The following is a 14587-nucleotide window of genomic DNA, read 5'->3' as shown; positions in this document are numbered from 1 at the left end:
CATGCAGCTCCAATTCTACATGTTTGACAGAACTTGTAACTGTTGCAAAAGTCACTGGGGAGTAAAATTTGAGGAAAAGTAGTAATGAACATCAACCTGTCATATCACTTGATAAGTGCTAGCTTGGACGTTGTATAATTCTTAGTTTCTGCATCTGACACTAGTTGCCTCACAAATTATTTTTTTTTTCCTGGGTATTTTGTGTAAACAGTTTCTTGAGAATATAGACACCCAAGCTTCATTTTTATTTTATGGATGCCACTAGGCAGCAATGTGACATGAGTCTTTCCATTTCTCTGTATTCTACTTGCACTGGTTTTAACCCTTCTCCCATTTTTCTTATATTAGACTAGCATGACACTGCTCACACTTCACCTTTTTTTACTTCAGCAAAATAATAGCTCTCACTTTCTAAGCAGAAGTACAGTAAACAATGGCAAAAATAAGTGCTAAATTTGTATAGCTTCAATTTTCCATAATGGTAATATCAATTTGACTTTATTTTGACAGTGTGTCCCTACTCCCCTCTTCATGTAAAATTTTGACTCTGAACTCTAATTCTACATACATGGGCATCAGAAGCTACAGACACAGATAACCAATATTCCTCTAACCTTATTCTCCATCTCCTGGAAATGTGGCTGTAATACAGCTCTTCTTGTAAGTCACAACAGGTTTTTTTTGGTTTGGTTTTTTTTTTTGTTTGGTTGGTTGGTTTTTTTTGTTTGTTTGTTTGGTTGTTTTTTTTTTTTTTTCTCCAATTCCCTGTTACTGCTGCTTTACTTAATGCTTAGAGTCATATCTCGTTTCTACCCTTCAGTTTCACCAGATGGCAAATATACAGGAGAGGAGAAAGTATCAAATACTCAACTTCATGCTCTACCTTCCAAGAAAAGTATTATAAGCTAGGTGGGAAATCAAGAAAGTCAAATAAGTAATAAATGCACATACACAAATCTACAAGGCCACTACTGTCCAAAGAAGAGGAAAAACTTTGGATTAGCCTGTTATACAACATTCAGTTGTTTGCACAAAACTACTATTCTGAATTCTGGAAATAATTTAAAAGTAGCCTTTGTCAAGCTGTTTGCACATCTGTCTAATTTTAGAAGCTTTCTTAAGGACATTCTTGTATTTAATACAAGAATACAAATTGAGTGCAAATCTAGAGTCACTCTGGAATCTAAGTTGGTTATTGTCAAACTCAACCTACAATGTTTGACTTAAGATTATTGGTATGTTCTAATTAAACTATTTAACTGATCACTCAATTACACATTGCCCCTAGAAAAGTGGTTTTGTCCACTTTCCATATTTCCCTATTTTTCTGAAGAAAGCTTAATAAACCTTGGTTACAATGTTATGTTGCAATTTGCAAACTAAAAAATCATGTGAATTGCCAACATAAGTTTCCTGATAATGTAAGAGAATTAATTTTGAAACTGCATATAGACATACGAGCATATCTTATGCTGCTCTGTATTCACTTCAGCATAAAAAATAATATTTAAACAGTCAGTGAAATTGATTCTGTACTCTATGAAGCAGTGTGAGGCTTCTATTTTTACATACTGTTTTATTCAAACGATCTGGTTTTACTTAATGATATTATCACACTTGCTTTAATTTTTCCTACCACTTCAGCTCAGCTGTCCTTGACCTTTCTAGAACAAACCTCTCTTCACCACTAATGTTGGCAGCACAGATCTCCATTTATAATCCCAGTAGAGCTTTTCAGCTTGTGCTCTACTCGGTGCTTCAGCTCAAATGTTGGTGTGCCTCATTAGGAAAGCAGACCTCAACAATTGGGAACTTCTGGCTTATCTCAAAGTGAGAAGAAAATCTGCTCTCCCTCATTTCCTCTCCAATGCACTGAAAGAGCGACTCCTACATCATTTCCACAAAGCAGCAGGTGAAAACCTTGACTAAACTTCCTTTCTGGCAACATAATCTTGACATAGGATAAGACCTACTACATTACAAAATGCCACTGCAATCGGTTACAAAAGTACATACACATAAAATCACTGTAGTAGTTTATACTTGCTTAAGATGATATGAGACTATTTTAATTGTCTATCAAATACATTCAAGTGAAATACTACTGTAACTAGTACAAAATTTACTTAGCAGTTTCAATTTGTTTGAAAGAAAATAACTTCTAATGTAAATTGAAATCAACTGATAGAAGTCTGTTTCCATGATACTGTATTTTAGTACAAAATTAATTCGAAGCCTTGTGCCATCAATTACTATTTCTACAACATTTATTTGCAAAGTCACTGAATGGGAGTTACCTGTGAAACTCCACTTTTCTTTTAAAAGGTATCAACTATACTTCTCTTACCTTGAAAGACTGCAAAAGCCAATTTCAGCAGGCGTTAACGGTTGCTGTCCAGTTTGCTTTGCTCCCCAGACATGCCTACCCTGCAAAGTCCAAAACTGCCATTCCTTCCCGTGCTCCCCATTTATTTCGTAATTCCTTAGAGGCAAACCAGCCAGGATGAAGAGGCTGAGATTTTTTTTTTCTGGCCTCAAGGTTAACCTGTTTTAGAGGAGTCACTATTGAGCAACAGCAAACATACTTACTTCTGAGTTTTGCCCGGCCCAGACAGAGCACAGAACCCACACAAGTTTTCTGTATATGTACACTTCTGTTACAAGTCTTCTGAGAAAAGCTAAGTTATTTTATTTGTTGTTCTTTACAGATACACAAATTACTGAAGCTGGGGCCCTAAGTGTGGAAAACAGAAGAACAGCAGCAAGATGCTAGATTTTACCACAATGCTTAGCATACTTTTAAGTGACAAGATGAGTTTTTTCCTGTTGCAGTTTCAGGCTGTGGCAAGCTCATTAAAAATGCACTGAGCACTTGTCTATTCGTAAAGTACTAAAAGCATATAGAAATTTACTACAAACATGAAATATGTAGTGTTAGAAGTTAAGGATCACAAAAGTAACAAACTCCTCCTGTTAAATGTTGGCAATATCCCACTGTAACTAGAACCATTTTCAAACAAGATTTTTTTCAATCAGCTAGTTCAGGCACAGAATTTGTAACACTTCTGTAACTACTCAATTAGTCTTACATATTCTGGTTTTCCACAGGTGTTTTTTGCAGTGTCACTCACAAAAGTCATCAGTAGTTTGATTTTAATATTTTCAGTATGACATCAGCAGAAATACCTATCTCATGCCCTAACCAACTTTTACAAAATTCAATTTGATCTAAGCTTTCAAATTTTTTCCTAAAAGGCACCAAAATATGCTATGTCAGAAAAAGACTGCAAAACAGGGGGAGGGGGGGGAGGGAAGTGGGGAGAAGAAACCAAAAAAATAAAGCAGTCTTCTAAAAAGCAAATATTTTCCATTGAGCAATGCTAAGTATGCTAGCAAGATATAATCAAGTACCTAAAAGTTTTGTTACTACACGTAGGACATGTACTCTTACAACTTCTTCCTTAGTACTAACTAGTGAATATTCTGTCACATCAAAACCTGCATTTGATAATCCTTAATTAACATTTTTGCCCCAAATTTATAATGCACATGAAATATTTTAATTACACCCTATTGACAGTCAAAATCAAAGATATTTATAATTTATTTTAAATGAGAAATTATTTTATACCAGGTTAAACTTATGATAGCCTATTTTAGTTTAGCTATAACAAGAGAAGACTAAAAGCTAAATAAACCCTTACTTATCCCTCAAATTTTAAATAACTTGATTTGAAAAACATTAGGGAAAAAAGGGCAGACATTGTGACAGTAGTCCACAGCCTTAACCTTCTGACATAGTCTCATTTACTTCTAACTATAATTTTTAGTATTTGGGTTTTGAAGTTCTGCTGTCATTATGGGGAAAATATTGCTACATTTCACAGCTGGGAAGTACTCAACTTTGAATCGCCAAATCAGTAGATTTCACTTTAAAAAGGTGTGAAAAATCTTACATACAAAGAGAAAGGACCTTGCCTCAGTCAGAAAGACTAGCAGAAGCATAAAAATTCCAGTGCTGTTTCTTCTGCTGTTCGTTATAATACATTACCCACACAGAGTCTTGTGGAATGAAAGAAAAAAAAAAAAAAAAATGGTTGGAACCACTGCTTTATGCCTTGATATTGGCTATACCTCCCCCTTATTTCCCACTGTACAGGTAGAAAGTACAAAGCTCAAGCTTCTTCCTAAAAGTATGTTCTCCTCATTGATAACTTCGTGGGAAACAATTAATGGGAGATGAAAACAAATCACATTTGGGGGGGGGGGTGGTGGCACGGGGAATAAATAAATAAATAAAGGTTAGCAAAAGGTTAGCAATACTCCCTCCCAAATGTTCCCTTCCTCTCATCCCAGTGGTAAAAGGGCAAGCTCTCTAACACTAAGATTTAGATATCTCTGCACCATAAATTCTATGTAGCTTAATCTTTGACTCTACCAAAATTTCTAAAAGGAGGAAAATGCAAAATGATACTTCTGAGCAACTGTATAGCAAAAAAGGTTGTATTTACTATAGTTGTTCTGTTGGAAGTACTTCTCACTCCATCTTGAAACAGAAAATACAGGAATAAAGTGTTGAAGGGAATAATTAATTGGCATGGAGACTTCAAAGCGGACATATCCTCTTTTTGTGGGTGTAACTGTAAAAAAGGACTGCACGAAAAGGCTTGAGGAAGTGAAGCAAGCACAGCGACCTGTCTAGAACATCGGGGTTTTTTTTTTTTTAGAGGGGAACTGGAAGCTCCTTTGACAGAAACAGGCCTAAAATTCTATTGAAAAATTTCAGACCTTGGGAGACTCCCACTGTTCACTAATTTTCTAGGCCATGATCCTCCAGAGTAGATCTGGAACCTGGGAAATTGCAGCTATAGTTACTCAACTGAATTAATAATTTAAATACTTCCATCAAATAACTTTAACTTAATTTACATTTTAAGCAAATGTTTGGCACATAGCAAAGGGCTCCATTATTATTTAAAAACTAGAAAAAAATTAAGTGTGATTCCCTTCAGCCTGTCTTTTAAACAGCAAACAGATGCCAGAGAGCCTTACAAATTTAAGGTCAAATGTGAATATAAATTATACTATATTGACAAATTCTATGATTATTTTTACAGTATGGGTTGCAAACTGCAGCTTTTAAAAACATAGCTTGAATTGGCTATAAACCTGCCATTCTCTGAGTCCTCTACAGTTGTTAAACAAGTGTAAATAAAAAGTACACTTCATGTGTTTTTTCTTGCACTCAATTTTTATGCACAGTTAATTTTTATATACATACTTCTCCAGTAAAACTATGTCTATATATGAGAGCCACAGATAACACAGCAGTAGAATCATTAAGATTTAAGTTAATATTGATGCACTTTTATCCAAAGTGTAAACAAGTTGTTGAATCTCTGCCACGCTTAAGCAGCACAATAATATTGGGGTTTAAGGTTTATTTTACTACACCAATATTTACGTGCTGCTAGGGCGGAACAAGTATGACAATTCTTCTATTCATCCACATGTCAGGAACACAAATTTGTTAATAGAAAAATTTATATTAGTATCTTCAACTGTTTCTCTTCCTTAAATTTCTAAAGCAGCAAATAATGATTCGCATCTTTATTAGAGCATGCAAACCATGATGTGCTGCTACAGTACTTTAAGGCCTCAAATACAAGACTTAAAACCTAGACAGTATTTTTTATAATTATAACTGGAAAAATAGCTTCACTTAAAATTGTTTTTATTCATACACCAACCTGTAAAATTAAGAACCTGTTATGGTCCAGATCAATTCCATGGCTTCGGAGAAGAATACCAACATCTCTGAATGTCATTTTCTTCCCATTGATGTTGTAGACAGAAGAATTATCTCTATAAGCAGTTCTAGATACATAAAAACTGCTGTTAGGAACGACTTCGTAATCATCTCCTTCCTGTTTTGAGGAAAAACAAAGCCAAAAACCCAATTACTATATCACAGGTTTACCTCATATTTCACAATTAAGCACAAAAGTTTTATCATGTTCAGGTTTTAAGTCAACTGCACTCTGGGGTCTAGTAGAAGTGGAAACTGTCTTAAAGCTGCATATCGGGGGAAAAAAAAAAAAAAAAAGCAAAAAAAAAAGCCTTGAGATCTGGACAAAAAATAACCCAAATTGTTTAAACTGAATGGCCTTCATATTATGCCTTTCCCACCTCTAAAACAAGCTATTGCTTTGAAAATACTTAATTTATTCTCTTTACCACTGCTTCAAATAACAAAGGAAAAGGCCTACTTCAAATTTAAAGTGGCTCTGCTATTCCACCCTTTAAATTTTAGATTAGGAAGTCCTGAATGACTTAACTACTGTTTGCATTTTAAACTCCTCTTTTATAGTACTAGGAAAAGGAGTTGCTTTTAGTTGACTAGTTCTAAAGAGAAATTCTGGAAGATAAAAAAGCAAAACATTAAAGATGTGACAAATATGACATCACCAGCTTCAAAAGATATCTTAGACTTACCTACAAAGCAGCAATGAAAATAAAGCTTGTACTATACTTTAAAAAGTTAAAACCGATGTATGCTTCTTGTAAAGACTTAAACTGGCCGACCACTTTCACAGATTAACCCCCAAGAGCATAATCAAACTGGTATCTAGTATATGCAGAAGTTTTTTAGATCATAAAGTTAGCTCCTAGATGTTAATACAAAGTGAAGTGAAAAATAAAAAACAATAAACTTTGTATTTTTTGAATCTGGTTATTATAAATACAATCAAAAGGTATGTGTATATGTACATCAAGTCAAAGAAAAAAATTGTCTTTTAAAACAGTTCCTTCAAAGACTGGTATATTGCCACTTCATTAACACAATTTTTGAAACTTCAGTGTACATTTTCCACTATTTTGACTAACCCCAAACCAACAATTAATACTTTTGCTAGAATGTGTGCACAAAAATTAAATTTAAATGAAGTAAGAGAAATAAATTCCTTGCACTGTAATAGCAATAAATCAACAAAAATATCCCGAAGTTTTTATCAATGCATGAGGTGGCAAGCAAAATAAGTATTTTTTTTAATTTGCCAACACTTTCTATTTCATTCAAACAAAATATCAAGTCCAAAAAAATTTTGTGGTAGGATGTGAGGTTCAGAATTTCTGATTAAAAATCTGCTTTAAAATTGCAGGTATAGTTACAGTATATAAAGGGTACATAAGTAAGTTTCAGATTCATTATATATTTTTCTAAATTTAGATAACATAAAACAGTTTCTAGTTGGTTTGAAAAGATTTGCTTAAATACATTTCTTAATATATATGCCTATATTATAAATTTTAGCATATTAACATGTCCAAACAGACTTATAAATTTTTAGGGGTCCTATTAATTTCAGAAATAAGTTGTATTTATTTGAGGTGAGATGACAACTCTAAAACGATTTCTTCTTAAAATGATTATTACATATTTCTAAATAGTTTTAAAACGAACATGTACCAGATATTAGTGTTGCAGAAAAATAGAAAAAAGAATCCCTACTAATATTTTGAGAACTATACTACTCAGTAGAGGAATTTTTAAAGCTAATTATCTTTGAATTGATGTTTTACATCCCAAAGGTAAATTAATCATGCTCTGAAGTTTTTCCCCAGCTCAAAGTGAAAATAACCAAATATTAAAAGTTTTCAAATCCTTATAGAAATAAAATGTCTCCACTGTTCTAAACAGAAGCATACATACCTTGTCAATGATCTTTTGGAAGTGGACTTCCACAGAACAACTCTGGATATCCGCATGTCCATCAGAATTATGGATCAGAACAGAGAGTTTTTTGGATCTAATTTTTTGTGCTCGATACCCAAACACAAAAAGCATTGAATCAATAACATTGGATTTTCCACTGCCATTTGGCCCAATAATACATGAAAAACGCTGCATAATAGAAGGAAAAAGGTGATACTCAAAGGGAAATAGATCCTGGCCAGTGTACATCACCCATTTCACTTGTGAACAGTTTAAAACACAGTTATTCCTAGTGCATGAAAGTGCAGACTATTTGATAGTTTAGTTTTTATTGCCAAAGGTAAAGCAGGACAACTTATTTAATAAAAATCCCCATACCTCAATTCAGCTCAGCTTTCTAAATTTTAACTTGTTAACTCGAAGAGATACTGTATTTAGCAAGCATGTTCGCAAGGAAAGTTTCATGATTAGCCACGTAAGTCTCTTGTGGGCACTAAAAAATATTCTCATTCTTCAAACACACCCATAAAAGATCTCCAGTAAACGAAATAAAGAGAAAAGTGCGATTTCTTTAAGGTTTACTGACAAATCAAAACTGTACAGTATAAGAAAGTGGCACCTAACTTTTCTCTACTGTCCAATAATGAAAATTTAGAATAACACTATATAAGTAATTCTAAAACTTAAATATTTTTCAGTTATTTTGAGGTAAGCTTACATAAAAATACAGGAAGGAATGTTAACACACAGCAAAGTCTTACCTTCATTTAAAAAAATGCTTAAGGTAAAAGAAAGATACCTTATGAAAAGGTCCCAAAGTTTGCTTCCCTGCATAGGATTTGAAGTTCTGGTTTACAATATGAGTTATCATGAGACGAGGAGCACCAGCTTCATTGGTCATTGCTGGAAGTGGGGGAGGAGAGATGCTACCCAAAATCTCTTCTAAACTTTGATTATCAAGCATCTCATCTGAGGCTGCTAAAAACCATTCAACAAACAGAAAAAAAAAAAAAAGACTATAAGCTTCCAGTGACTAGACACCTTTTAAAATATTCTACTAGAAAACCAAACATCATTTCTATACGAACCTATACTTTTGCTTGTAATTATTAAAATGAGCTACGTGGAATTAAAATTCTTCTTTCCATTAACAATTTTTAAAAAGAGATACTTAAGATGTCCCATCGATTCACTAGTGGGTTTGTTCTTTCATTATGTAATTCTTATTCTAACACACTTTAATAGGCACTTTGTAATTACAATAGCTACAACCGTCACAATAAGCCTACAAATCTGAAACAGGCAAAGTCTTTCTAATTAATAAGTGCAAAGCCACATTTCAAGTGTGCTCACAAGTCACTCTGCAAGATTTGGGGATCGCTGCACAATGCTCTGAAAGCTGTAATGACAGCACAACTACTCTGCAAAGACAGGAAGTTTGTTACGAAAACAAACTGGCCCCCTGGATATCAGCTAGTTGTAAGCAAAGCAGCTTTTCAACAGTCAACAGCAACTTTTTCTTCACATACACAGTAGTTTTTGCCACCAATTTCAACATATTAATCCATCTGTCAAATACCTTGCTTTAATAATTGCATTTCTGGCTACCTAAAAAGACACACATGCTGCTTTTCCAGACATTTTCAGCAAAACCTCAACTCAAGGAACTGAAGAAAATACACTGCTTCATGAAAAAGAAAGTCAAATCATTTTAAGAGTTAAGTAAATAAACTTGACATTTATTCCATTCCAAGAAATCCCATACCATTGGCTGCATATAAATTTGAAAAATCCTGCTGTTGTACCACAATCTTAAATACAATGTTAGAGATCAGGAATATAAAATAAGTCTTCATTAGGAGAAAGTCTACACATTGCTTTTGCACTTGTACCAAATCACTGGTCCAAACACTTTAACTCTTTGCAAGCCCTTTTTGCCATTTGAAAAGCAGTTTAAGTTTGCCAGGAGTCAAGGCTTTCAATATTCCTTTCTAGAAAGGGAAAAGAGCTAATCCTTTCTGGAACAGTTGGGAAATTCAACTGAACATTGTGCTAAACTGGCACTATCATCAACTTTACACACCATCAGAACCACAATATTGAGACCTACCTTGTGGAGGTACTTCGCCAAGCTCTCTGTTGCCTTCATTTTTCAATTCTGTGTCACTGGTGGACTCCTCTAAGGGCTCTCTGCCTTTCCGATGGGCTGCTGTAGAGGTTTTGGTGCTCTTGCTTGGCATAATCTCTGGTGGCTGTTCCATTCCAAGCAATCAAACTACTGAAGGGATCTATCTCCTTTGCTAACATAAACAAGAAAACCCCGTGATCTAAGCATTGAACTACAATCGCCTAAGGAATATACCTACATGTTTACCCAAATGTTTGACTAATTTAGAAACTAAAGACTAGAGGTATTTTGAAGACAAAAATCCAAATTTGAAACAAAACCTAAAGCTTAGCCTCATAATGCTATATTTTAAAATGCAGCACCCCCCAAAAACAACGGACCGACCCTAATCTGTAGAAACAGCAAGAATCTACCTACTGAAAACTCATACAGCTACGTTCAACGCTGTTACTGTGCTCAGAGAAAGCAACCGTGATGCTGGGGGCAAAAGAGTTAAAGACACATTCGCAATAACAAAATGAGTAGCCATATGTCTATACTCTTCTGGAAACGCTCTTTACATACACACTTCAGACCTGACACACGTTTTACTTTCACCAGTCCATGCTGATTATATATTCTACATCGATAAACAAAAAGACCTGCATAATTATAGCAAAGACTTGACTCTTGAACAGTTTAAATCAACACACTCATTTCGCAAAATATAACACAACCACTACTGCCAGCATTCAACAGAGAAAGCAAAACAAAATACCTTAATCTAGTTGTGATGTTAAAGTTAATTGATCAAGAGCAAAACATTACAAAAGTCCATCAGCTAGCACTTAAGCACAGCTCCCAAAAAGTATAAATAGAAAGCAACCGATGTGAAGAAGGACGACTGCAGGAGTGAAACTCTCTCCAAAGCGTTTAAATTGCAGCAAGTGGCGAAGTTAGTTCGCAGAAAAACAGACATGAGAAAGTTTACTTCTCACAAGATAAAAAACTGACGTGGTTAGAAAGTCATCTTACAATTGGTGCCAATCATTTGACGTTTTCAGACCTACCCCCAACCCACACTCTCATGAGAGTCCTTCATTTGGGACAATGGGGGAGGGGGGGAAATGAGAGAAAGAACTCATTTTAAGGCAATTTGAGTCTATGCCCCTGTTAAGAAGTGTTCCGCAATGGCTGTCTCAGACAATTACAGCCTCTCAAAGTACCAGATTTATTATTTTTTTTTTCCAAAACCGCTCCACTCCAACAGAATTGTGCAATATAGACCTATTTACCTTACCAACCCTTCCCCCCCCCCCCGCCCGATACTTCAACAGAATGAACAAGCATAACTACTTGACCCCAGCTTTTAAATCGCGATAAATCATCTGCCACACACTCTCTAACAAATTTAACAAATTCGTGCCCAGCCCCTCCCCCGAGCCAGCTCAAAGGTGTTTGTTAAAAGCATCTCTCGACGATCTCCTAAGTCCCGTTTTTGTTATGGGGATGGCGAAAAAGTCAGAGAAGGACAGAAAAGCTTCCTTATTAACAGCCGATTACATTTGATAGCGACAGCCCATGTCAGTGAAAAAAATTTGGTGGTTTTTTTTTTTTTTTTCCAATCCGTCCGTTAATCTAAGGAGTCCGACTGCACCCTTGTCACGGTCTTTCCAAATCGTTATGGACTTCCTTAGCATTTCTCTCTCATACTCCAAGCATAAAAGGAGCAGGCAGAACTAGTTATAGAAGGGTCCCTGCTTTGTAAGCAGATTAAAATCGGGCCTCTGTGCTACCCAAACGCCTTCTCGTACTTCCCCGTCCTCTGTGGGTCTTCGATTCACGGTCCCCAGAGATCCTTAAGGGCACAGCGGGAAACCTCGGCCTTTCTCCCTTGTGCTGAAGACCCTCTCCCATCCCCACCCCCCCACCCCCCCCACCTCCTCAAACCCATCTGCCGACACTGGCCAGGACACGGCAGGCCGGGGGCCGCGCTCCGCCGCCGCGGGGACCGAGCGGCCGCCGGGCAGGTCCCTCAGGAAGAGCCCCCGGCGGGGCAGCCCCCGCGGGCCCGCGGAGAGGGGCCGCCTCCACCATCCCCTTCCTCAGGGTGAGGAGAAATAAGGGAAAACAAGGCGCGGAGCAGAGCCCGCCAGCCCCCCGGCTCAGCACCCCGCGCCCAGAGAAGCGCCCTGAGGGCTTCTCCGCCACCCCACTCCCAGTGGGGGGAAACCGCCCCCCCCCCCCCCCCCCCAACTCCACCTGCCCTCAGGCGAACTACCGGCGCCTCCGCCCGAAGCCGTGCCCGCCCAGCCTCCCCGCAGAACCGGTACCTTCGAGGATTCGCGGTGCTCCGGCCCCAGCGAGGCGGCAGGTTGCGGTAAAGCGGGCGGCTCCCGGCTCCCGCCGCGGCTCGGCAGCTTCCACACTCGAAAATGGCGCCCAAACGGCGAACTCGAACCGAAATTCGTTAGAAAAACGCGGGGCATGCTGGGAAGGGAGGGGGCCGGCCTCCCGCGGGTTTGAAAGGAGGGAAAAAAAAAAAAAAAAAATCAGAAAAAAAAAAAAAGCTCCCGCGCCATCTTGTTTTCCGTTACTGCGCGGACGGGCTGGGCGGGATGAAAAAAAATATAAATGAGTAAAATAAATCGCCTCGCTGCGGGGGAGCGGGATTTTTTTTTTTTTTTAGAGAGAGGGAGGAGAGAGAAGCGCGGTTGCGGGTGACAGCGGCCCCACGGCCGTGCCCGCCTGCCCCGCGTGGAAAGGATTTATTTTAATTTTAGAAGTAGGTCAGTGGGCGGTGCTCGGTTGCTCGGCAACGAGCGGCGAGGTGGTGGGGTGGGAGCGGCGGCGCGGAGGGGCGCTGTTATTTAAAAAAAAAAAAAAACAAAAAACATAATAAAAATTATGGGGACGCGACGGTTTTAAAGCGGTATTAATTAACGGGCGGCGCGGTGACGCCACCGGGCCGTGTCACCTGGGCGGGGAGGGCCCGTGAGGTGGCGGTGGGATGAGGAGGAGGAGGAGGAGGAGGAGGAGGAGGAGGAGGAAGTCTCGCGGGAAGTAGCCATAGAGACGGAGCCGCTTGGCCGCGGGGGGAGCGGGCAGCCGCCGCCTCGGCCCCGCCGCTTCTGGGTCGCGGCAGGGACGGGGAGGAAGGCGGGCGGAGAGCCGCCGGGGCTCGGGAACCGGCCGCGGTCCCAACCGCTCTGCGCTCTTCGTCCCGCTGCCGGCGCAGGTAAAGGCGGACTCGGGTGGGCGGTGGCGGCCATCCCCCCCCCCCCCTCCCTTCGCCGTCGGGGGAAGCTGCCCGGGTCTGAGTCACCGCCGGCGGTGGGCGAGAGGGTCGGGAGCCGTGACCCCCCCCCCCTCGCCCCGGGCTGGGCGTGGGAGGAGAGGAGGGAGAGTTGCGGGAGACAACCCGGCGGCGAGGTAAGGGCGGGGGAGCCCCGACCCCCGGCTCTCCGGACGGCCCTGAGGGAATCGGGCGTTGGGGCTCGCCCAGAGAAAGAGCGGCGGGTAATCGGCCGCTTGGGAAGCTGAGGGAGAAGGGGGTGATGGCGCGGCTTTGCCTGAGGCTGTTTGGGGAGGGTGGACGCCGACCGGGCGGGAAGGGCTGCGGTTCCCTCACAGCGGGGAACGAGCTCCTGCCCCGTCGCCGCCATCTACGCCCTTTTCTTTCCATCCTGCCTTCTGGCTTTTCCCTTCTCTCCCTTGCTTCCTAGCTCTTGCTCAATCTCCCGCCGCCGCCGTCTCTGATCCTCAGCCGCAGCTCCGGAGGGGAAGCGGCTGAGGGGAGGAGAAGGCGGGGGGGCCGCGGTGCAAGACGGCGGGACCAAGCGGGGGTGCCAGGCTGGGAGAAGCCGAGCCAAACCCACCGTGCCACAATAACAACTCCTTGTTATTGCCCTATCTTTTTCAAAACTCCTAGTAAATGCTTCCCGCCAACCCGCAGTTGTATGTAGTTATGTAGTAGGATGACTGTACCTGTTGATTGATAGCGGGTGAGCTGTGTGACATAAGGGTGAGCGTTCTGCCTTTTAGGTGCACATAAAGAGTGTTTAAGCCGTTTTCAAAAATTATAATAAAGTTCTGGTCTTGCCGTTGAAAGGAAAATAACAGAACCCGGTGTAGTGGGAGAAGGGAGGGAGTGCAAGCTGGAAGCTGACAGTAGTGATGTGCCTGCTGAAACAGTGAGTGAGAAGTAAACAATTAGAAAATACGAAGCAGCAACTGAAAAGGTGGGTTTAGCAAGGTGTGGCGTGTACAGCAGAAAGAAGCAGATGAGATCCATGCATCCAAATAAATATGAAGTATTCTGTTAAGTGGGATAGACGCTTACATTAAACTGGAGAATAAATCCTTAGCGCTCTTTTACTCCATAATATTTCTTTGCTGTATATAGATTGTAAGGTTTATGTTTGGGGATTTGGTTTCAGAATTTGCAGCACAGAGACTAGTCCTGCAGCTTACCGGCAAAAAATGTGGCAGCGTGTGCTGAACAGGTATATGCAGGTGCAGAACAAGGGCATTACCACCATGCAGAAGTCAGGGTTGATTAGAAGGCTACTTTGAAAGTTTAGTACAAATTTAGGCCCCTTTTAAATGCCTTGATGATGAGATTCCCAATGTGTTTTTTGGATAAGGGTAAGAGAAGGAAGTTAGACATTCAAGTATGAGAGAGGATTATTTTTATTTTTAAATAATTATATCGTGTGTTTATCAGTTGATGTAAAGTAGGATTGCAAATAACTTATTTCATT

At 39.8% G+C, this 14587-nt stretch overlaps 2 protein-coding genes across 6 annotated transcripts in view; one reads left to right on the top strand and one right to left on the bottom strand.

Annotated features, from left to right (window-relative positions):
- The window catches only part of SMC4 (structural maintenance of chromosomes 4), a 41294-nt gene extending 28479 nt beyond the window's left edge, over window positions 1–12815 (bottom strand). The window contains exons 1-5 of one of the 3 annotated variants that reach the window (XM_042793603.1): window positions 12158–12815; window positions 9828–10017; window positions 8517–8695; window positions 7715–7906; window positions 5751–5927 (exon numbers count right to left, since the gene is read on the bottom strand). In XM_042793603.1, the coding sequence (XP_042649537.1) occupies window positions 5751–5927; window positions 7715–7906; window positions 8517–8695; window positions 9828–9978 (699 nt within the window). In that variant the 5' untranslated portion in view covers window positions 9979–10017; window positions 12158–12815. Of the gene's footprint in view, window positions 1–5750; window positions 5928–7714; window positions 7907–8516; window positions 8696–9827; window positions 10018–10602; window positions 11085–12157 lie in introns of those variants that run through there. The other 2 variants (XM_042793619.1, XM_033005628.2) reach the window with 2 other exon arrangements.
- Window positions 12816–12901: 86 nt separating this feature from the next.
- The window catches only part of IFT80 (intraflagellar transport 80), a 55774-nt gene continuing 54088 nt past the window's right edge, over window positions 12902–14587 (top strand). Inside the window, exon 1 of one of the 3 annotated variants that reach the window (XM_042793632.1) lies at window positions 12902–13062. The gene's annotated coding sequence lies outside the window, so the exon portion shown is untranslated. Of the gene's footprint in view, window positions 13063–13126; window positions 13257–13412; window positions 14066–14587 lie in introns of those variants that run through there. The other 2 variants (XM_042793637.1, XM_042793641.1) reach the window with 2 other exon arrangements.

This window comes from Tyto alba, unplaced genomic scaffold, assembly GCF_018691265.1.
Source record: "Tyto alba isolate M040663 unplaced genomic scaffold, T.alba_DEE_v4.0 Super-Scaffold_10, whole genome shotgun sequence".
Taxonomy (NCBI): domain Eukaryota; kingdom Metazoa; phylum Chordata; class Aves; order Strigiformes; family Tytonidae; genus Tyto; species Tyto alba.
This window is presented reverse-complemented; position numbering and strand designations above follow the sequence as displayed.